The 24,714-nt window shown below is 33.4% G+C and overlaps 1 protein-coding gene across 1 annotated transcript in view; it reads right to left on the reverse strand.

Annotated features, from left to right (window-relative positions):
* The window catches only part of LOC126888882 (probable chitinase 10), a 137,139-nt gene extending 113,286 nt beyond the window's left edge, over positions 1–23,853 (reverse strand). Inside the window, exon 1 of the mRNA XM_050657314.1 lies at positions 23,701–23,853. Within this exon, the coding sequence (XP_050513271.1) occupies positions 23,701–23,703 (3 nt within the window). The 5' untranslated portion in view covers positions 23,704–23,853. The remainder of the gene's footprint in view (positions 1–23,700) is intronic.
* Between the last annotated feature and the right edge of the window lie 861 nt (positions 23,854–24,714).

Below are 24,714 nucleotides of genomic sequence, written 5' to 3' on the forward strand. Positions count from 1 at the left end.
TCAAACATACAATAGAATGTTATTCACGTATGGGAAAATAAAGTATATCAGAGAATCGTGCGTTCAATTGTTTATAAACAAAAACGAGTAAAAGTTGATCGTGTAAAACGCACTGCTAACAAAAAGAGGTGAAAATATCTGCTTAAAACGGTGGTTTCCAAAGTATTCTTCTTCTTGTTTTTTATAGAGATGACTCTGTCTATTTTTCGATGTGCCTAAAGTAAATTCTCGTTCTTTCTTTTTCGTGGTCTTCTCACTGATCGTGATTATCTTCCTATTGAGGAACCGTCTCTCGCTCTCCTATTTGTTGTCATTCGGCTTATGTGGTCATTCCATTCTACTCTTCTGTTTTTACCCTTTTTAACTTAACGTTATCCATCATGCATCTCTGTCGTATATCTGCACTTCTAGTTCTGCCTCATAGTGTCTTATCATCGATTTTTCGAAGGGTTTTCATCTCCGCTGTTTCGAGCAAGGTTTTTGTCCTCTCTGTGTCAGGTCGTGTTTCTGCCGCGTATATCATTATTGGTCTGATAACTGTTTTGTAAAGTCTGCCTCTCATTTCTTTTCCGATATTTTTATTTCTCCATAGTGTGTCTTTCATTTATTGATCTTTTTATTTCTCAAAAACTCCTGTAATACCTTCAGTTATCATACTTGACCTTAGATGTATCAGATACTACTTGTCAATACGTTTCAAACTCATGTTTAGGGATCAAAATCGGTTAAACCATTTAGAAGTTATCGAGCTTCAAAAGTATAATCCATTTAACCATTATTGCTGAAATGGTTTTTGCAGTTGTAGTGGTTACGACGCCAAATTTGATCGGGTAATCCGAGTTCTATTGCCGGCCAAAAGTATTAGGATGGCTGGGATATGAACTCGGATTGTTTTATCACATGTCTAGTGTCGTAACCACTAGATCATTTGGGAGATAATGCGACAAAGGCGACCATTTATAACGCTTAATGTGTAATCGAGAAACATTACATTCAACTGCATACATATAATTTATAAAAAAACTTTGACAAACTCCTGTTTATATATATATATATATATATATTGTTATATTTCTATTTGATATAAAAATTAAAATTTGATAATTATAAACAAAATTCACTTTAATATAAAATATTTTTAATTTTCTCAACCTCGGGCATATAAATTTAGAACAACCTGTATACAACAAATTGTTATATTTAATTTTAAGAAGTGATTAGAATAAGCGTACGAAACTCGGAACAATGTGCTTAGATAAACAAAGTGAATGACGCGTACCATTATCGTTCTTCTCGGAAGGTCGATCATTAGCCTATGCTAAATAAAACTCAGTGAAATAGATGATAGTTCATTATCGTTTTTCGCGGAAGGTTTCGATCATTAGCCTATGCTAAATAAGACTCATTTGAAAGAGAGAATAGGTCATTAAAATTTGTAAATAGTTAGAAAGTATTTTAGAATGGGAATTAAATATTTTCTTTGGAAATCCATTAAGCATATTTAGAAAGATTAAAAATTGGTTTTGAGGAATACTGCGAATGAGAGTTGGTGGTAGAAGTTTGATTTGTGAATCTGGAAGGGATATTTAGAAAGTAGGGGAATGAATGACAAATAGAGATCAGAATGTTTTGAGCTGTCGAGAAGTGAAGTCGAGTAGTAGACGGTAGTGTACGGAGAGTGAGAAAGCCGGTATAGTTCCGTGAGTGTGGAGTATCTATCGTGGAACGAGAAGTAGGCCAGGTCGAGAGTAAAAGAACCTCCTTGAGCCCAGAGTGTCCCGGTAGCTGATAGCAGTTTCGAAAAGGGTAGAACACAGCATCACGACAAAAGCAGGAACGAGAGCTATTCGAGCTAGTTTTTCAAAGGAGAACATCACTGGAAGCCAGGACGAGGTTTGATCGCAGCCAAGGATAGCAGGAAAGGGTCTTGTGTGAGGACATTTTCAGTTCACCAGGAAAAGGTCAGTCTCATTTGTTTGGACATGAATGTATGGGTTTTTCGTATTAAATTCCACATAAAAAATTGAATAACATAATCAATAATATCAGAAAAGCTTCATCAAACTTAAATAGAGTTGTTCCTAATAACTCCTAATAGTTAAATGTTAATAAAAACTTTCAATTGAAAACCAAAAGGAAATAAGATTCCCATTTGTAAATGTTATGTTTAAGAATAATAAGAAATAGCAAATATTAAGCATTGATTGCCTTTTAAATAAAATAAAAAATATTTTGATTATAATTGTGACCCATATGTGTATTTTTTTTACTCTTTTCTTTTCTATCCCGATTAGGAACCATTAAGAAATATTTAGAAGCCACGGAAGTAAGTAATTAATTTATAATTCGCCCTGAGATTGAAAACATATTGATATGTGATCTGGTTAATTAATTGGATTAGTATTAATACATTGATTAAATTAAGTAACATATAAGAATATTATCTCATATCAATAATCAAGATCACATCAACTGGCGCCCAACGTGGGGCATTGTAAAGTATTTCTAGTGGCAAATTTGAAGGATAGAAAGAGTAAAGCCGGTATTTGAAAATTTATATGCCTGTGGTAAAAAGTGAGATACTTACATTTGATAACATAAAATTTTAGATCTCTTTAGGTACAAATTTTACATAACTGATTTAATATTTTATTTTACGATATTTACATTTGATATATTTATTGACAATTTATAATATTTGGGTGAGAAAAAGTCGTCTTGGTAACATACTAGTAAAATTTCATATTTGGCGGGGACAGTACTTCTTGAAAACAAATGTCTGTGACAAGAAGCCAAAGCAAAGACAACAAAAAACAAAAAGAACATTCAAATCAAGAGAATAATTCAGACCAAGAAGATATTTTAGACAAGACAATCATGGCATCAGAACAGCAAGAATTATCAGGAATAGATAAATTATTACAAATGATGCAACTCCAGTCACAAAGAATGGAACAGAAAATGGATGAAACACAACAAAAACTGGATGACAATCAAAGAGAAACAAAACAAACAATGGAGAAAAATCAGGAAGAAACATCAAAGAAAATGGATAAAGTGGATCAAAAAATGGAGGAAGCACAACGAAAAATGGATGAAACACAACAAAAATTGGATCAAAAAATGGATGAAACAAAAAGAATAATGCAAGAAAATCAGAAGGAAACAAAACAAGCCATAGAAGAGAACAACAAGAAAATGGAGGAACGCATAGAAAAGTATGAAATGAAAATTCAAGATAAAATAAAGGAGTTAACGAATGGCCAGAAAAAGGAACTAGAAAATTTGGAAAATAAGTTGGAAAATGCTATTCAAGTAGACAGAGAAGAAGTGGAAAAAAGAATCACAGAAATAGAAAAACAAGTCACCGAAAACCGGACGCAACAAAATGTCGGAGAAAGAAGAGAAATGGTTATACATAGCACAGATGACGTGAAGATAAGGTTTGGCGGGGATGTAAGAAGATTACACCCAGTGCCGTTCATAAATAGCCTGAAAAAGAAAATACAGCACATCGGAAATTTCGAAACAGCAAAAGAAACTATCAGAAACCATCTCAAAAATGAAGCAAGCCTATGGTTCGATTGCAAAGAAGAAGAATTTGACAGTTGGCAACAATTTGAACAAAAATTTTTGAATTATTTCTGGGGAAAAGTGCAACAATTGGAAATTAACAAGGAATTGCAAAATGGGAAATACAATGATAGGATGGGTATATCAGAAAGGACATATGCATTACAAATTTACTATAACGCAAAACATTTACAATATAATTACTCATCGGAACAATTAGTCGAACTGATTGCAAGACATTTCGAAGAAACGCTGGAAGACCATATCACATTGCAAAACTACAAAGACATAGATAGTTTATGCCAATTCCTACAAATAAGAGAATTACGTGTAAGAGAAACAAAATCAAGAAGGTCGCGAGAAGATTACAGGCCCCGAGAAACACAGGATTACAGAGATAGAAATCAAAATAGGACGGACTATACAAGACGAGATTTTAATCCCAGAAGGGAAAACGAAAATAGAGACAACGGAAGAGGAAATTATGAACAAAGAAATAGGCAATGGAATGAGGACAGAAATCGAGAATACCAGAATAGAAACACCACACGCTCAAATCAAGAAAACAGAAATAATGGTAGACAAAATGAACAGGGATATCAAGAAAACCGAAACAGATCCGACAGACCAAGAGAAAATAGAAGAGAAGTAAATAATACCCAGACAGATGGATATGACGGAGAGAGACATTATGACGAAAATATAAACAACGATGAGCAACCAGCGTTTTTTTCACGACGGCGCTCACTAAAAACCAAAAATCAAACAGGAATCTTTTGTAACCCCAAGGAGTTTATTAAATTGGCAAGAAACAACGAAAAGAAAAATGGAGTTAATTTAAAATTTGTGGATGGATTTATCAACGAGAAACCAATTAAAATTATGATAGACACTGGATCTGAAATAACATTGGTCAACAGAAAACTAATAGAAGAAGTTAACTTAACAAATTTAATTTACAAAATACCTAGGGTAAATTTAGTGGGCGCAAACAAACGGACATTGGCAACTATAAATGAAGGCATACGAGTAATGGTACGACTGGGTAAGAAGATGTATGCACTACAATGTGTAATAATGCCAAACATGTCACATGACATGATAGTAGGAGTTGACGAATTGGCAGAAAAACATGTAGTGATAGATTTTAAAAATAATACGATGAATCTAACAGAAGAAAAAGAAGAAGAACAGGACAAGGAACAGGAGAAACAAAATACGGACGAATCAGGTAAAGAACAAACAGTGGAAATGAATTTGGCAACGAAGCAAGGACAAAGAAGAAAAGGGAGAAAAAGTCAGAAAAAGACAAAAGAAAATGAAACCTGTGGCTCCTCAAAAGAAGAGTTGAGCCCAGAAGAAGAAAATTTGAGAGTATCAGAAACAAAGGAAACCTGGGATTCCTCAAAAGAAGAGACGAGCTCAGGAGAAGAAGAAATAAAGCAAAAAAATGAAAGCGAAAAAGATATGATCGAAACAGTGGCATTTGAAGAGGAGGCATATGAAAACGAGGATGCAGAATACACGATAAAAGTATGTGAAAAATCTGAGGAAAAAGACAGAAGATTAATATGGGAAAAAGGGAAAGACAACATAATAGCCGACACTCTAACACAGGATGAGGACACTGAAAATAAGGAAACAATTACTCTACAGGTGGGACTAATTAGAGTAATACAAGAAGAAGGGGTATAAGACGTAGATTAAAGTAAGGAAATATACAGGGAGTTGGTTTTGCCTCGAGAAAATTTATTTAAAAATGCAGATAAATTTTATCGAATACAAGGCGGGGATTTGTTATATTTCTATTTGATATAAAAATTAAAATTTGATAATTATAAACAAAATTCACTTTAATATAAAATATTTTTAATTTTCTCAACCTCGGGCATATAAATTTAGAACAACCTGTATACAACAAATTGTTATATTTAATTTTAAGAAGTGATTAGAATAAGCGTACGAAACTCGGAACAATGTGCTTAGATAAACAAAGTGAATGACGCGTACCATTATCGTTCTTCTCGGAAGGTCGATCATTAGCCTATGCTAAATAAAACTCAGTGAAATAGATGATAGTTCATTATCGTTTTTCGCGGAAGGTTTCGATCATTAGCCTATGCTAAATAAGACTCATTTGAAAGAGAGAATAGGTCATTAAAATTTGTAAATAGTTAGAAAGTATTTTAGAATGGGAATTAAATATTTTCTTTGGAAATCCATTAAGCATATTTAGAAAGATTAAAAATTGGTTTTGAGGAATACTGCGAATGAGAGTTGGTGGTGGAAGTTTGATTTGTGAATCTGGAAGGGATATTTAGAAAGTAGGGGAATGAATGACAAATAGAGATCAGAATGTTTTGAGCTGTCGAGAAGTGAAGTCGAGTAGTAGACGGTAGTGTACGGAGAGTGAGAAAGCCGGTATAGTTCCGTGAGTGTGGAGTATCTATCGTGGAACGAGAAGTAGGCCAGGTCGAGAGTAAAAGAACCTCCTTGAGCCCAGAGTGTCCCGGTAGCTGATAGCAGTTTCGAAAAGGGTAGAACACAGCATCACGACAAAAGCAGGAACGAGAGCTATTCGAGCTAGTTTTTCAAAGGAGAACATCACTGGAAGCCAGGACGAGGTTTGATCGCAGCCAAGGATAGCAGGAAAGGGTCTTGTGTGAGGACATTTTCAGTTCACCAGGAAAAGGTCAGTCTCATTTGTTTGGACATGAATGTATGGGTTTTTCGTATTAAATTCCACATAAAAAATTGAATAACATAATCAATAATATCAGAAAAGCTTCATCAAACTTAAATAGAGTTGTTCCTAATAACTCCTAATAGTTAAATGTTAATAAAAACTTTCAATTGAAAACCAAAAGGAAATAAGATTCCCATTTGTAAATGTTATGTTTAAGAATAATAAGAAATAGCAAATATTAAGCATTGATTGCCTTTTAAATAAAATAAAAAATATTTTGATTATAATTGTGACCCATATGTGTATTTTTTTTACTCTTTTCTTTTCTATCCCGATTAGGAACCATTAAGAAATATTTAGAAGCCACGGAAGTAAGTAATTAATTTATAATTCGCCCTGAGATTGAAAACATATTGATATGTGATCTGGTTAATTAATTGGATTAGTATTAATACATTGATTAAATTAAGTAACATATAAGAATATTATCTCATATCAATAATCAAGATCACATCTATATATATATATATATATATATATATATATATATATATATTAAAAAACCGCTAAAAATGAGTGGCACATACAATATTCCAGCTATAAAAGAGCTGATATGAATATTACGTGGCGCGAAAATGTATTTTCATTTTGATGGAAAATAAAATTCTAGTTTTATTTTGAAAGATTTTTCCATAATATTTGCCAAATTTGAAGTAAAAGCGCCACAAAAGAACCTCAAAATGTATCAAAAATACACTGTATCACTGTATCAAAGTTACTCTTTTGTGGCGCGTTTTATTTCAAATTTAGCAAATATTATGGAAAAATCTTTTAAAATAAAACTAGAACTTTATTTTTCATCAAAATGAAAATACATTTTCGCGCCACATATGTAGGTACCTACTATTTATATCAGCTCTTTTGTAGCTGGAATATAGTGTGCGCCACTCATTTTTACGGCGTTTAACGGTTTTTTATTCTTGTATTTTAAACAGAAGAAAGAACAAATATTAGGAAGTTATTTCTAAACCTGGTTTTATTTCAATACATAAATAGATAGTCACGTTTAGTCCTTATGTAAAAAAGAAATGTTGCATAATCACAACACGTGCAGATATTGTAATTGCCGGTCTTATTTTTGATGTAATATTACCAGACCATACAGGATATATTATGTAAAATATTATATAAATTATAAGTTATTACGAAATGGAGCTGAATGAAAAATTCCTTTTGGCGTAAGATTTAACAAGTTCAAATTTATATAGTCAATAATACCAACGCAACGAAAATTTTAATAATTTTCTTATGTTCCTGGCGAGTATTTATTTATCTGTTCTGGTTTCAGCGTTTTAAATTCAGGTCTTTAGAAATGTGAATACTGGCGGGGAATAAATCTTTTTTTAAAAATCCACAAGGAAAAAGTTTTCCTGTAGTTGGCTGTATACCATGTAATACAAAAAACAATAAAATCCTTTATAAAAGGTATATATTTAAAATCCCTAAAAAGGGCTACATCACAATCACATAACTAGTTTTCGATTGGTTTACCAATCATCATCAGTGCTTACCTAAAATGAATATAACCTGGTAAAATAATGCAAAGATTTTGAAATTTTGACTACGATTACGAAAAGTTGTAGGTTATACTCACGTGAAATTTACATGCTAACCACCAAGATATATTTTTACAAAAATATGTGGGTCATAGCCCTTTACAAATGATCTGTTAAGGAAACATCGGTTAAAAATGCTAACTTAAGCATGAATGTTATAAATATTTCGTTAATACGCCCCAGGTAAGATCTGAGCTATGGTTGGACTTGTTGACATAGTGACAATATGGCAGCAAGTGGTAATGAAATAAATGGAGACTCCTGAACGATGACATGACAGAAGTGACAGTTCCACAGGAAGTTGAAAAATTAACCTATTTAAAGACTATGATCTACAGCTAGTTAAAATAGGAAATGATATAACAACACTCACTCCATTGTGAAAAATAATCATTTAAAATATAATAAACTAGATGTAGTTAAAAATGTATTCACGTATATTTTCAGTGGGGTGGTTAGGCAAACCACATTACACAAATGTTTGTATTCGAAAACTAAAGTCAGTAAACAAATTTTGTTGTCAAAGACCTAAGATTTAAAAAAAAGCAATTTTGTGTTGATTTAAAGTTATCGAATTTATTTAACTTATTGGTGGCCGTTGGAATTTGTGTAAGTTTAAAAGGAGGTCACAATGGAGGTGACTGAGGTGTAAAAAAGTCTTAAATAATCTAGGAGGATGTATCATTAAGAAAGCACAAGCTCAAACTTAGGCGCCTAATTCCTAAAGCCTCCTCAGTCCGCCCGGATCCCTAAGGGTTTAAAAACCAAACCGCCATAAGATGAAGATGACATTATGGGGAGAGGGGAATGGGTATGAAATGTCTATGAGGAGATTAATGAGAATGGAACATGAACGGGACCCAGAAAGAAAATTAGACTTTTGATTTGGTTTTACTATAGGTGAGTGTTAATGTTGGTAATGACAGATTGAATAGATAGGGTGAGAATAGTCATATTTAGAATATGGTGGTGGGTACCTAATATAAAGATAAAATTTATATAATGTGGATGTGTGTGTGGATGATGATATCAGTAATTTATATGTATGTTATGGATATATGTTATGGTTTGATGGGTGAAGATGAAAAGAAGATTATTGTGAATTGTATTAGATTAATTATAAGTGTGAATGTGAACGAAGCAGTAGAAGGGGGCAAGAAGTAATATTGTAAATGTGTTAAGAAAAAAGTTGTCGATGGAGTGGTTGGAAGTCTCGATTGAACGAAACATGGAGGTTGACACAATTCGGACTTTTTTGTTTTTCTTTGATTATTTCTAGGTCCTCGTAAAAAATCTTTTTTTGCCATTTAACATCTAATGATGTCAAAACTTCTGTCAATTCGTGCCAGAATATACAAAACCACAATACGACCAGCAGTGACATACGGAATTGAAAAATGGACATTGAGAAAGAAAAAAATCAATAAATTTTATTCGTATGGGAACGCAAGATCCTACGAGTTATATATGGTCCTTGCAAGGACAGTGTGACAAATTAATGGAGGAGCAGATACAACAATGAATTAGAGGCTCTTTTCGGGCAGGGAAACATGTTGAGATACATAAAAGCCAATAGACTAAGATGGGCAGGCCACATGGTACGGAGTGATGACAGACTCATTAGCAATGTGGTTTGGGAAAGACCAGAAGGTAGAATACCGCCAGGATGGTCTAAAAAAAGGTGGAAGGATGCAGTCAGGGAAGACCTGGAGAAGATGGAAGTGAGACTATGGAAAATAGTAGCACAAGATCGGAAGCAATGGAAGACAATAGTTAACGTGGCAAAGGCTCACGAAAAACTGTAAAAGCCAAAGATGATGGTGATGATCTTTTGAATTCAGGTCTCTTCAGCATTTGAATTCAGGTCTCAATGATGTGTGAGAAAAATGAAAGAATAAGTGGATGGATGTAGAAGTCATTGCATGTTAGTATAATTATTTGTATATGCGATAATGTACTAATAAAAACTTTCAGTAGTGAGAGGAGATAGAGAACAAAAGTTCCTAAAAATCATTCAAGGCATCTAGATCTTCTTCTTGTAGTGGCTATCCGTTTCGGATGTTGATGATCATCATGGCAATCTGCACTATGCATACTGTTGCTCTAAAAAGAGTTGTTGCACCATGTGCGTAGATTTTTCAGCCAGGAAATCATTTACCCTGTAAAATTAGTGGCAACAGTCCATATCTCTCGCTGATTCTCATTATAAGACCAAAGTATTCGATTTTGGGTATTTTTATTGTAGTTAACAGCTGTTTTTCTTTTTGTATTCTTAATAAAACACCCTGATTAGTAATGTGTTTGGTATAAGATATCTTCAGAATTCGAACATAAGGCTACATTTCGAAAGCCTCAATTTTCTTGCAGCTGCCGTCTGTGATAGTCCACAACTCAACTCCGTACAACAGTATAGGAAAGATATAACATCGTAGTAATCTTATTTTTATGGGTATTGTTAAATCATGACATTTGAATAGCTTAGCCATTTTTTATCAATTTGAAAATTTTTTTATTAATAAATTTTATTAATAAATTTAATAAAATCATAGGGAGTTCGATCTCTAGGATATTTAATAGAACTCTGTGTGAATAACAAACAAGTAAATGGCCTAGTAATTTTGTTTTAAATATTCATATCCGCATGTTTGTAGTATATTCAAAATCATAAAAATTCAACTTTCACTTACCAATATAATTAACAATTATGAATCATTTACTGTACAGTTATTGTTAATGACATTGTACAAATTACTTGTAATGTATTTATAAATTGTTCAATATTAACTGCAATATGAATGATTTCTAAATCGGTTAAGATTTAAAAATAATTACTATCCTTGTGGGAACGGTACTCAGACGTTCGGATACAACTAGCACCTCTTTGTAAATACAACAAAGTCTGCTTTACTATGTAACAAGACATTTACTCAATACACATACTACCGATTACACTATAATCTGATTGCAAAATCAACCGTACCATGCCGATGGCCATAGTTGTTGAGGCATTTAAGCTAAATAATAAATAAAGTTCTTCTAGTTAGTTGGCTTCGTCAGAAGTGCAGGAGCTGGAATTAGTTACAAAAAAAAACAACACAAACAAAAAATTAGTAATACACGTTTACCATTAGGCAGACCTACAGACTACAGAATCTGAAATAGTCCAAGATTATTTTAAATAATATAGGGTCGATATCACAACAAAAAATTTTTACTATTTTAAAATAAATATACTTCTTTGTGTGTCAAGTTCAGGAAAGAAGTATGACACTTTCGTTATTTTTTCTGTTTCGCTGAAACTGTGTTATGAATTTTAACTATCACTCTCTCTCATTTGTTTGAATGGTCCCAAAATCTGGCATTCGTCCAACTGTTATTTCTTGTTTTTAACAAATAAATTGTATTAAAAAGTATGAGGTTTATTTCCAATAGAAAGTTTTTGTAGCGGATTTTTTTTAGTATGCGAAAACAATAAGAGTATGATACTTTAGGTTTTTAGATTTTGACTCATTTTGAAAGCATCTTTCGTTCTAACAATAAAACACTGAAAACGTTTGTTTTCTATACTTACACAAAATTTATTATAGGTATGTGACTACAGCTGTTTCGGCAGAGTGCCTTTCTTAAGTGATTTAGTTTACTATGTGTTTGCATTTTAAAGTCTTTAACTGAAGAAGTTGAAGAGTGGGGAGCTGTTTGTCTCTAGCAAATCTGCTAATTTGTGTTGTGTAGGATGGGATGATGAATTGTGTATAGTTGTGTCAGTATGGGTAGGTTTATGATATACGGAGAACTCATGTTTGTTGTGTAGTCTGGTAATTGTTACATATTTCGTTGTTTCTTAAAAACATACTATATGTTTAGTTTAACGTAAAAACGACCGCAAGTAAACCTTTTTTAATATCAATGAATCATATCCATCGTATCTATATGTCATTCATCAATGAAAATTGGGACCATTTCCTAGAAATCCAATGTAGGATAGGGAAATCAAGATCTGTCTTTCAAAAATGGCTAAGCTATTCAAATGTCATGATTTATCACTACCCAATTAGATGTAATATATTTTCTGTACTGTTGTAAGAAGTTGAATCGTGGACTCTCACATAGCCACAAAATTGTTGCTTTCGAAATGTGGCTTTATTGTCGAATCCTGAAGATATATTATACCGATCACGTTACTAATGAGGGTATTTACTCCCTGAGAAGAGCTACAGAAGAATACAAAAAAAGAATGTGTGTGTACTTTGTACGCACGTAAGAAGCTATACTTCTATTATATTTTATAATTTCAACGAAATAAATATACTTAACAGTTACAATAAAAAAAATTAGCAATAATTACCAAAAATTAACCAAAACTTAACAATACCAAAAATAAAAAATGAATATGAATCGTCCGGGATTCGAACCCGCAATCTCTAGATCTCTGGTCCAATGCTATACTAACCGAGCTATGAATCCCCGTGCTATTGACGTGTCGGATATAGTTACACATCACGGTGACAAATAGATCAAAGTGAAGTATAAAAATAGATATTTTATTATCTTACGCCCGAGGAAGACAACTCGAAAGACACAAGAATTATAATAAATAATACATTTACTAAGAACACTATACTAAGAACATTTACTAAGAATCTATAAAGCAGCAATTAGACCTATATTGACATACACGTCGGAGACAAGACCCGACACATCTAAAACGAGACGACTACTAGAAACAACAGATATGAAAATACTCCGACGAATATCAGGGAAAAGTCTGTTGGATAGGGAGAGAAACGAAAACATAAGAAGATCATGCAATGTAGAAGACATAAATGGATTGGTGACAAAACGGAAATAGGAGTGGAACGAACACATTAGTTGAATGGCAGAGGATAGGATATTACGAATAGCACGAGATAAGTCACCAAAAAGACGAAGAAGTATTCGCAGACCAAGAAAAAGATGGTGCGATAAATTAAACAATTTAGGAGGCTAATACTGAAGAAGAAACAGGCTTTAAAGCCTACATAAAAGAAGGAAGAAGAAGAAGAAGATTAATAACACTAATATATTCTTTTAATGAATTATTTGCACTGATACATACATACCTAATTTGAAAGATTAGCAACGCGTCTGTCCCTGTCCCTGTCCCTGACCCTGTGTATCTGCGCACGCGCCAGGGAATTATAAAATTTCACCCCCGATCATAAAGAAGTATAACTTCAAAAAATAAAAAAAATAAAAGTTTTCATTGGGGTTCGAACCCGCTTATCAGCGCAGTTAGTATTGAAATTCATTCACCTTAAACTTTTACCCACGGAGACCATGTGTCATCATGTGCGAAGATCAACTAACTAAACAGATTAAACTTTTGACGGTTCTGAATTTAACCAAATTATTTTGATTTTGAATTGAAATTATTTAGAATTGAAAGAAATATTAGAATACAACAAAACATAGATAGGTCTGGATCCCGCGTATGAAAAAAAAGTTGATTAATAGCAAGCTGAAAATTTGTTAATAGCTTAAGGGTGTCTAGTAGGATAAACTTTGATATATGGGAACACTGGAACAGGGGCAGTTTTAATTGTGGAACAGGTTAAAAATTTGGAACGGTCAGACCACGAAAACGGCACATTTATTTTGTCCGACAGAACAGACGTAAGCTCTCCGAACAGAGATTAAACTCTCATTAAAAAATCAGACTGCTATTTATCACCTGTCATAATTCCTGTCATTTGACATAGTCTACATGTTCCACTCATTAAAACGCCCATTTGGTGATAAATAGCAGTCTGATTTTTGCATGAGAGTTTAATCTCTGTTCGGAGAGTTAAGGTCTGTCCTGTCGGAAAAAATAAATGTGCCGTTTTCGTGGTCTGACCGTTCCAAATTTTTAACCTGTTCCACAATTAAATCTGCCCCTGTTCCAGTGTTCCCGTATATCAAAGTTTGTCCGACCGGACACCCTTAAGCTATTCACAAATTTTCAGCTTGCTATTAATCAACTTTTTTTTCATACGCGGGATCCAGACCTAAGAGTAAGAAAACAATATATTAGGTGAATATTGATAGAAATTTTGATGCTAATAAAATTATGTAAATCAAAGCATTACATACTATTTTAGTAGGTTCTTTTTAAATTTTCCAAATAGGTAGGTCCGACCTATGAAATTTTTTATTAGGATACTGAAACATTTACAATTATTACGTACCTGTCGCTTTTAAAAACTATTTAAAAAGTCACTACAATATTATAAACTTGCATTTTTCTCTGACATCACAACAATAAAAACTAATATACACAACATTAATTTGTTTATCCAAAATCTCCATATTGAACAATTATTGACAGATGATTTTAACACCCAATCAGATCCCGTATAACGTTTATACCATACTGTCTGTGTGCGCATGCGCGCAGAATTATGAAATTTTACTCTCAATCGCGCCTAAAGAAGTATAACTTCAAAAAAGATCTGTTAACATAATACTCAAATCTCAAAAGAATGAAGAATAACGTAGAGGTACCATCAAAACTCTAAAGATAAAATACTTTGGACCCATTATGCGAACTGAATCGAGATATGCTCTCCTACAATCCATCCTGCAGGAAAAAATATTTCGAAAGCGAAGTCACAAAACAAGCAGAAGGTTCTGGTTTTAAAAAACCTCAGACAGTAGCCGGTTAAACACTATACAGGTTGTCCAGAAACTCTACCGACAAACGAAGACAGGAGATTCTTCAGATAATTTTAAGACAATTTAGCTCAATTCGCCTAGTCCGAAAATGCTTCCTAAAGGAGCTAGAGCTCTTTGAAGATGGCTTCTTGTAATTAGTTTTTCTTAAATACCTCCAGAACGCTTCAATTTAGAAAAAAGAAAATCGGTACGTATATTTATCTTCCAGAGATAAATCGATTCCATCCATTGCCAATTTCTAGTACCGATCATAGGCGTCCGTTTTGGGTAGGGCAACGGTTATTTTATCACATAACTTTTTTGTCTTTAGCTTTTAAGCATTTTTGACAATGGATTATTAAATTGTGAGGTATTCTAGTACTAAAAGGTACTCTTGTTTTAAGTCCGCAGGACACACGGTTTTCTAAAAAATCGAATTGAGAATTTTTCGTCTTTGAATTTAAATAAAAATTGAAAAAAAACTTTCAAAAAAAACGGTGTATTTTATCAACTTGAAGCAAGAGTAACTTTTAGTACTAGAATACCTTATAACTTAATAATCTAGAGTCAAAAATGCTTAAAAATGAAAGACAAAAATGTTATGTGATAAAGTAACCGTTGACCTACCCAAAACGGACGCATATGACCCGTACTAGAAATTCGCAGTTAATGAAATCCATTCATCTCTGAAATATAAATAAACGTACCAGTTTTCAGATTTCTAAATAGATTTTTTTGAAATTTTTTTTGGAAATTCAAAAAAAGAAAAGTTTTCAAATCGATTTTTCTAGAAAACGGTATCCTATCGACCTAAAACAAGAGTACCTTTTAGTTGTAGAATATCTCACAATTTAATAATCCAGAGTCAAAAATGCTTAAAAATAAAAAAAAAACTTATGCGATAAAATAATTGCTGCCCTACCCAAAATGGACGCCTATGACCGGTACTAGAAATTCCCAATGCATGGAGTTGATTTATCTCTGGAAGATAAATATGTGTACCAATTTTCGTTTATTTCAATAGAAGCGTTCTGGAGTTATTTAAGAAAAACTACTTACAAGACGCCATCTTCAAAGAGCTCTAGCTCCTTTAGGAAGCATTTTCGGACTAGGTGAATTGGGTTAAAATATCTTAAAATTATCTGCGGAATCTCCTGTCTGCGTTTGTCTGTAGAGTTTCTGGACACCCTGTATAATATGTGCAGCTTTTCAACCATACTTATAATTTTTTTTAATTTTATGTCTTAGGAAAACTACCTAGAATGTACTGTAATTCATGTTCGTTAGTATGTACTTATATTTACTAACAAAACCATAATCTATATGCCAGGGCTCCATTGCATTATTTAGGAACAAATACATCGGTTTTTAAATTGTAGTACAGCCCCTATCGACTTGCAAATTTTTGAATTGTGTTCGAGATGACGCTACGGCAGGAAAAAGTTTACAATAGAAAAATGGGTGTAAATGCATAATTTCACTTACAGTGCATAAAATGTATCTAAAAAACCATAAACAATACACAATCACTATATTAAGGGCCAGATTTTGTTACTCGTGTGGTTTTTGGGGTCGCTATACATGAACGCGCCATCAGAACCGACCCGCACGGAATACCTAGTACCCAGGATCACTTCTAAGGCATGTCATTTTTGGAGTTTCGAGGGTTTTAGGCATTAAATTGATGCAAATAGATTACTCATGGTTTTTTTTGGGTTTCTGAACACGAATATACGATCGCAACCAACCACCGGATAACCTGGTGCCCAGGGTCACTATTAAGGTATGTCATCTTCTGGAGTATCGAGGATTTTTGGCACTAAATTGATGCAAACCGACTGCTCGGGGGTTTTGGGGTTGATGAAGACGAATATGATATGTGAAACAGACTCCCAGATTGTGCCCAGTGTGACTGCTATGCCCGAGTACCCCGTTTGCATCAATGTAGTGTCGGAAAACCTCAAAATTGGACACCAGGTACTCCCAGGTTGTACTTGTGTTGGAGAATTCATATTTATAGACCCCCAAAAACCCCGACTAGCAAAATCTGACCCTTAATATACTGATTTTGATATTATGTATATGCACACATTTTTCTATTGTAGACTTTTTCCTATAAAAGCCCTAGTCTATTAGTATTATTTTATTCATGTCTTTGAAATCTCGAGAAATTTTATGATCATTTTTGTTAGAATACCTGTTTGTTACGAAACCTGCACATAGTAGGTAATAAGATATTATCTTTACATTCGTCTTTAACATTCAGTGCACCAAAACAATTTATCCACCTTGATCCACTGTTAACGTGCTTCGTTGGTAGACTAGTCATGCTCATAGAATGCATTTCTTTTATTAAGCCGTTATGTGAGAAGAATTTTAAAACAAAATAATATTTTACTTTGTAAAAATTTTAAAATAGAGATATGCTTAGTAATGAGATTTATATGAACCAAATTTAAGATTGAACATTATACCAATTATAAGATTGGTTATTACATTAAGCTAAATTTTCTTCCTGTAATACTGACGGTCTATCGATAAAAAAATTTTCTAATCTCCCAGAAAATGTGTTAGAAGTCCTCATCTCACTAATTAATGATTCCTTTGAGAAAGGTAAATTTCCAGAGTGCCTGAAGACAGCCATCATTATTCCTCTTCATAAGGGTGGTGAAATATCTAATACCTGCAATTATAGACCTATTGCACTACTACCGGTACTCTCCAAAACTATTGAGAGACTCATAAAAGCCCGACTTATGTCCTTTCTAGTTGAAAACAACATTTTATCACAAAATCAGTTCGGCTTTTTAAATAATAAATGCACCACTGATGCCCTCTTTTCTGTACTACATGAGGTTTATCAAGCACTGAACAATAATCTTCACACTGCCCCCGTTTTTTGTGACTACGCCAAAGCTTTTGATTGTGTGTAAATCATAACATTTTGATAAAAAAACTAAATTTCTACGGAATTCGAGGTATTTAGATTGGTTCCAATCTTACTTGGATGATAGGAAACAACTGGTTAGAGCAAATGATACAGACTCTAGTCTCAAAAACATTGTATGTGGGGTACCTCAAGGTTCAGTATTGGGTCCTCTACTTTTCCTTATCTTTATTAATGACATCACTAGTTTAAAAATCGATGGAAAAATCTTTCTTTTTGTTGATGATACCAGTATCACTTGAAGCAACTCAAATATTGCAACTCTTCATGCTACTATAACTTCTGATCTACTTACAATAAAAACCTGGTCTGACTCTAATTTACTCTCGTTTAACATAGATAAAACAGTAGCATTTTCTTATAAAGGAGCTCTTCAACCCCTACCTCTTAATAACAGCCAGATCAGTACCGTTGATTCTGTAAAATTTCTTGGTATTTTTTTAGACAGCAACCTTAAATGGTCCCACCATATCGATTTGTTAAGGAAGAAACTATCCTCAGCTTGCTATGCTATAAGATCTGTTTCGAATGAACTCAATTTAGCATCTTCCAAAATAACATATTTTTCTTTGTTCGAGTCACATCTTCGTTATGGTCTTCCTTTTTGGGGTTCTGGTACAGCTGCCCAATTCGATGTTATTTTCAAATTACAAAAAAGAGCAATTAGATATCTGTTTGACCTCAGAAGAACAACACATTGCAGAAGTTACTTCAAAGATCACGGAATTTTAACCCTTCCATCTTTATATATTTTAGAAACTGTTTGCCTAATTCGTAAACATCTACATGTCTTTCCACTTTCCACCAAGACCTAATCATGACTACTTCACGAGAAATTCTACGTTTGACGTCTATATGCCGACTCCGTCCTCTGAGTTAGTAAAGAAATCTATATTATATTCCGCAAAAAAACTTTACAACCATCTCCCTCTACAACTTAAATCTGCAGCATCTTTCCCCAAATTCCGTAAACTGACAAAAGCCTACTTATCTGAAAGACCATATTATTCAGTAGAAGATTTTCTTAATCAATAACTAAGAAATTACAGTACCCTTTGCACAAGTAGTATTTTTATTATCTTTTTTTTTGTCTATATTTGGGTGTCATATGCAGCAGCTTAACTTTTAAACTTTGTTAATTACTAGGTAGACTATGCATTTGCAATTTACTTAAATTTTGCAATTGATTATTTCTGTTTAACTTCATTATTATTGTTATTACTGTAAATATATTGACGATTTATGTAATTTTAGTAAATTGGATTGTTATTGTTTTGTTTTCTTGACTTTTTATAAGCTTTGTCGATAAAATTGTACAATTTTTCATGACAATAAAGCATATTTCTCTTCTATTTCTATTCTATTCTAAATATATATCGTTTTTTAGGAAACAACCAATCAAAGCTGGCTTTAAAATAAGTCAAAATGTAAGTATCTATATAACAGACCAGGACATTTTAAATACAGCACCTAGAAACTTACAACATTTTGCATTGTGTTCAGGATGATGTCAAGAACTGAAACATTATCCTGAACCTAATGCAAAAAGTTGCAAGTCTCTATTAGGTGCTGTATTTAAAAATCGATTTACTACGGTGTTAGTGCTAAATAAAGATTATTAGGGCTGTCAGGGACACCTTGTCGCACATTAGAGTAAACTCTCGAGTCGCACAAACTCAGGTGTTACGGAGAAGTATCTCATATTCTGTGGAAACATCTGAAACTAAATTTTTTATGAGACATAATCTTAAGAGATTTTAGTCTCCTTGTGGACAGTCGCTTTATGATTAAAGAATCATATTAAACTAATAAAATGATTGGTGTTGGATTATTAAATTATAAAAATATAATTTCTTTATTTATGCAAATACCATAGTTGAAGATAATTTATCTCTGCCAATTTTTATTATTAAGGACGGTAGTAGATTTTATATTGTTTCTGTTCTTATGCATAGCTTCAAGAATATTAATTATGCGGCAAATGAACCAAGGCAATCCATTTTTTACACAGTTTTAAAAATACCGACATTTTTAAATATCATTCTTGCAGATGGTGTTTTAAATTAACATACACTTCTTGTATCGCAATCTGTGTCATTGAACAAGTAGTTCAACTTTTCCGTTGAATTCTCATTTGGAAGAAAAAATATAATTTGTTTAATAAGAAGAAATAATAATTCATTATTTGTAATTCTAAACTAACTATGGTATTAAAAAAAAATACTGCGATATGACTACGATGAATAATGAATATCTTCATGGATACTCTTCATGGTTTGATTCTGTTGGATTTTTATCTAGATAAGCGGGCAGGTGATGAATGTAAATTCATCGTAATCTGTTTGCTTTATAAATTATAAAAAGCTCAGACAACAAATTGTTACTAAGAATTCTGCATTCCGACTTAAAAGATAATTTTCACTTTTCTCTTTTGAATGACTTATTAATATTCAGCTCCTTGGGGAGCTGTCCATTGTTTGAGGCGTGGAATTCGATAAACAAGGGATCTACCTGTTTTATGAAATTATCCCTTGTTGATGTAATTTCAAACCACGACCAGTAGCACCCTGTTCTTCTTCTTAAAGTGCCTATCCGTTCCGGATGTTGGCGATCATCTTGGCTATCTTGACTTTGTTTACCGCAGCCCGGAACAGTTCAGTGGTAGTCGTGTTATACCACTTTCGTAAATTTTGAAGCCAGGATATGCGTCTTCTTCCCGGTCCTCTTTTACCATTTACCTTCCCTTGGAGAATCAGTTGGAGAAGGCCGTAACGTTTTTGATTTCTCATTACATGTCCTAGATATTCTAATTTTTTTGTTTTGATAGTTGTGAGAATTTCACACTCTTTTCCCATTCTACGCAGGACTTCCACATTAGTAATTCGGTCAACCCAGGATATACGTAAGATGCGTCTATAACACCACATTTCGAAAGCTTAGAACCGATTTATAGACGCAGCATTTAGTGTCCACGCTTCCATTCCGTAGAGCAGAACTGTGAATATATAGCATTTCAACAGACGGTATTGTGTTTTTAATGATATGTCCCGACTGTTGAAGATGGGTCTCATTCTAACGTATGCTGCTTTAGCTTTTATTATTCGCTGTTTAATTTCTGTTGAGTGGTCCCATTGGCTATTTAAATTCGTGCTTAGATATGTATATTGCTCAACTCTTTCGATATTTTGTTGGTTGATTTTAAGTTGAGCGTTTAGTATTGTTTTTTTACTAATTGTCATAAATTTGGTCTTCGTTATGTTAAGAGCTAGTCCGTGTCGGTTGCTGACTTCTGTTATACGATTTGTTAATATCTGTAAATCATTCAGATTATCGGCAAAAGCTATGGTGTCTCTGCAATGACACTATAATAGCAAAACAAAAAATATCTAAAAAAATAGCTGAATATTAATTAATCTCTTAGATAGCGGGTACGGGTATAATGATTCGTGCACTAAACCTTTATTCAACAGTATTTCTTTACTTTTTAAGATACTAACGATCCATCATGAATTACAAAGAATGATGGAAGAACTAGATAGAGAATCGACAAAGATAGGACTGAAGATGAATTACAGTAAAACAAAAACCATGAACAATCAACGAGTATATAATATATCTAGGACAAATCGCTGGATTAAATAAAGAAAATCAAACCGAAGAAATAAAGAGAAGAATAAGATTGGCCTGGGCATCATTTGGAAAACTGTCTTATATTCTAAAGAACATAAAATACCCGCAATACCTAAAAACAAGAGTATTTAATCAATGTATACTCCCTGTTCTAATATATGGCTCTCAGACATGGACGTTTACAAAAGAAAATATGGAAAAAATGGCAAAAAAGAAATATCCATAGAAAGACAAATGCTGAACATTAAACTATCAGACAGGAAAAGAAACGAATGGATCCGTAACAAAACAAAAGTGAAAGATATCTCTACCCAAGTAGCAAAGCTTAAATGGAAGTTCGCCGGACACACCCTACGGCAGAAGGATGAAAGATGGACTAAGATGATTATACATTGGAGACCGTGGAATGACGGATGCCCTGAAGAAACACACTGGGTCAAATTGGATGCAAATTGCCCAAGATAGAGAGGCATGGAAGAATAAAGAGGAGGCCTATAGATGGCATAGATGGCCTAGAGGCCTAGGATGGATGCTTAGGGCTGATTAGATAGATAGAAAGATAGATAGAGAACGATTCATCTATTTATATTAATATTATTTATTCTATTAAACCTTAAAGTATAATTTCTAGTCATCTTACTTCTTCTTCTTGTTGCGACTAGGATGACTCCCGTTTGTCTGCCTCTTATTCTGTTTCAATTGGTGTTGACTGTACATTGTCTTTCCACCTTTTCGGCGGCCTACCAACGGGTCTTCTGCTATACATCTTGTTGTCTTTACAGATGTTCTGTAAACAAAATCTATCTGGTCCCATTCGGTTTACATGTTCGTTCCGGTTCCATTCTTTTTCTTGTTTTTATCCACCTGTTAATATTTTGGATTTTGCATTGTTCGAGTATACTTCTGTTGCTTTGTCTATGTCTTAATTATATGCCCGCTATTATTGATCTGAATACTTTTATTTCGATATTGTTGATTTGTCTTTCTTGTATCGGTCCTTGTCTCCACTGCATATGTTAGGATAGGTCTTACTGTTGTCTTATATACTTTCATTTTGCTTTCCGTGGTCAGATATTTGTTTCTCCATATGGTTTCTTGAAGGCAACCACTTACTCTTGCTGATTGTGGTCTCTGTTCTTATATTTCTGTCACTAGTGATATCTACTCCTAGGCAATTGAATTTCATTACTTGTTATACAATTTTGCCGTCTATTTCTAGTTTGCATCTACGCGGCTCTTTACTGATCACTATACATTCAGTTTTTTCTACTGATATTCTCATAATAAGTAGTCATCTTACGTAGTTTATTAAAATTAACATTTTCTTCTCAATGATTTATCTCGAAAGTTTGCGTTCCTTGTTAGTTATTTGTCTGGTTATTTTTCTGGTAATTTTTTTGTATAGTTCACTAGTAACCAAAAAATCAAGACCACGTAAGGAACAGAACAGAATGGAGGAAAATCCTAGAACAAACCATTGCCCAAAAAGGATTGTCAAGCTACTAATGATGATGAAAAAATCAAGATCAGCTCACGCAGTTGCCATAAGAAAGAAACAATATACATAGTTAAGATTAAGAATAAAAAAAATTAAAAATAAAAATAAGGAAAAATTCGAAGAGCAGATATGTACTGGTTTTTAAAAAATGCTATAAAGGAATTATAGCTCTTTCTTGGTATTAGAGACCACAACTATAGTGTGTTTTCAAATATTTATAACTAATAGTTATAAAATACCTTATGAATGCGAATATTTTTATTTAAGTGAAACATCAAGACCATTAAACGTTAGAATAAGTGTACATCAATCTTATTTTAAAAATAGATAATTCGATAGATACCAAATATGTAATCACGCATGGCAAAATAAATATAGAGTTCAGTGGAAATATTCATGTATAGTCGTGACAGAAACAAATGGTGAAAAGAGAAAAATCAAGGAAGCGGCTCTAATTATGTTAAATGAAACCAATTGTGTTGCAAATTCCTCGGCAGAATGCAGTAGAAAATACCACGATTGGTAAGTCAATAACATATGGAGGATCACTTGTGTTTTAAAATAACATACATACATATAAAATTAGTGTTTGGTGTTAATTTTGAGAGTAGAAGACTAAATACTTACCTTGCCCGGGTAGTATCATGAAGTTTTTTCCTCATGATTTACTACGGGATCACTAACAGGAGAATTTTACTGTCATCATTATGCTATGATTTTTCTGACGGATATTCTTAAGTTAAGGTTGATTTCATTTAATCGAATGAACTATCTTCCAATAAAGTCGTCCCAGGAACGCAACTCAAAAGTATTGACTATATCATTGTAAAGTCATCTACTTTATAATGTATAATGTATGTCTGAATAATTGTCAATATGAATGAGTCAGATAAAATTAAATTAAAAGATTTTTTTACCAAGTAACAAAAACAAAATTTGTTTAATTTATTAATGTTTTATATTTTGATAACGATTTCCGAAGTGGAAATCGAAACACCAAATAAATTTAATTTTAAAGTAAAATTGTGGTTTTTATTCCCAATCGTTAATAAATATCGTGAAAATTTATTTCACTTACCATATTTGAATTTGTTGTCGGTTATGTCCACACTAAAGAAATCCTGAAACTTTTTTGGCTCACCCACTATACTACGCACTCAACTCGATCGAAAGAACAGCGCGTGCTATAAGTTCGCGGCCTCTTGTATTGCAGCTATCTAACTACTTAAAGAAATCAAGTAAGCTATGAATTTCGCTCGACATAGGCCCCTCCAGAGCCAGTTGCACTTCTTTAGTTCAAGAGCCAGTCTACTTTTCTTCGGAGGTTTCAGTTCACTTATGCTGATAAAATGGCGTCCACTGCATTCTATAATGTATGGAGAAGGGCTGGAACAACAATTCTACTAGATGAAAATTCATAAACTTTCATAGTTTCGGTTTTTTAAGGAATTCTTCTTCTTGAATGACTTTACAACTTCGGGTGTGAATCTTCACTACATCCATTATAGCCCTCCATTTTCTACGATCTTACGCTTTCATTTCCCATTGTTGTACCCCAGTTCTAAGTAAATCGGATTCAACATCATCCTTCTCTTTTTTCTGGGATGATCTATGTTCCATCTTTAACACTTTATCTTCCTCTGATCTTACCATATGTATGTATACACCGTTCTTAGGCGTCAACGCCCTTCGGTAGGGATCTATGGAGGAGTATCACCAAGCCGCAAGCCCTTATCCCTTGCCGTACCGCTCCTCCATAGGCCGATCCGACGCCAGTTTATCCAGACCAAGCCGTAGACTCTATTGAGTTTTATACTACGGCGTTGGCCTTTTATAAATTTCATGACCTAGCTGAGGCTCGAACCAGCGACCGCAAATCGCAAATCCACTAAACTTGTCGATAGACTGAGCCCCAGCCAACTGGACCGTCAAGACCGATCTGCCCATATTATCCGGTTAGCTTTTATATGTCTGATGATGTTTTCAGTATTATACAGAGTCAATAATTCAGTATTGCGGCGCCTTCTGCAATATCTGTCAATTCATCCCCTTCAGGGCCAAATATCAATCTGAGAATCTTCCTTTCAAACAC

This window comes from Diabrotica virgifera, chromosome 7 (genome assembly GCF_917563875.1).
Source record: "Diabrotica virgifera virgifera chromosome 7, PGI_DIABVI_V3a".
Lineage (NCBI taxonomy): Eukaryota > Metazoa > Arthropoda > Insecta > Coleoptera > Chrysomelidae > Diabrotica > Diabrotica virgifera.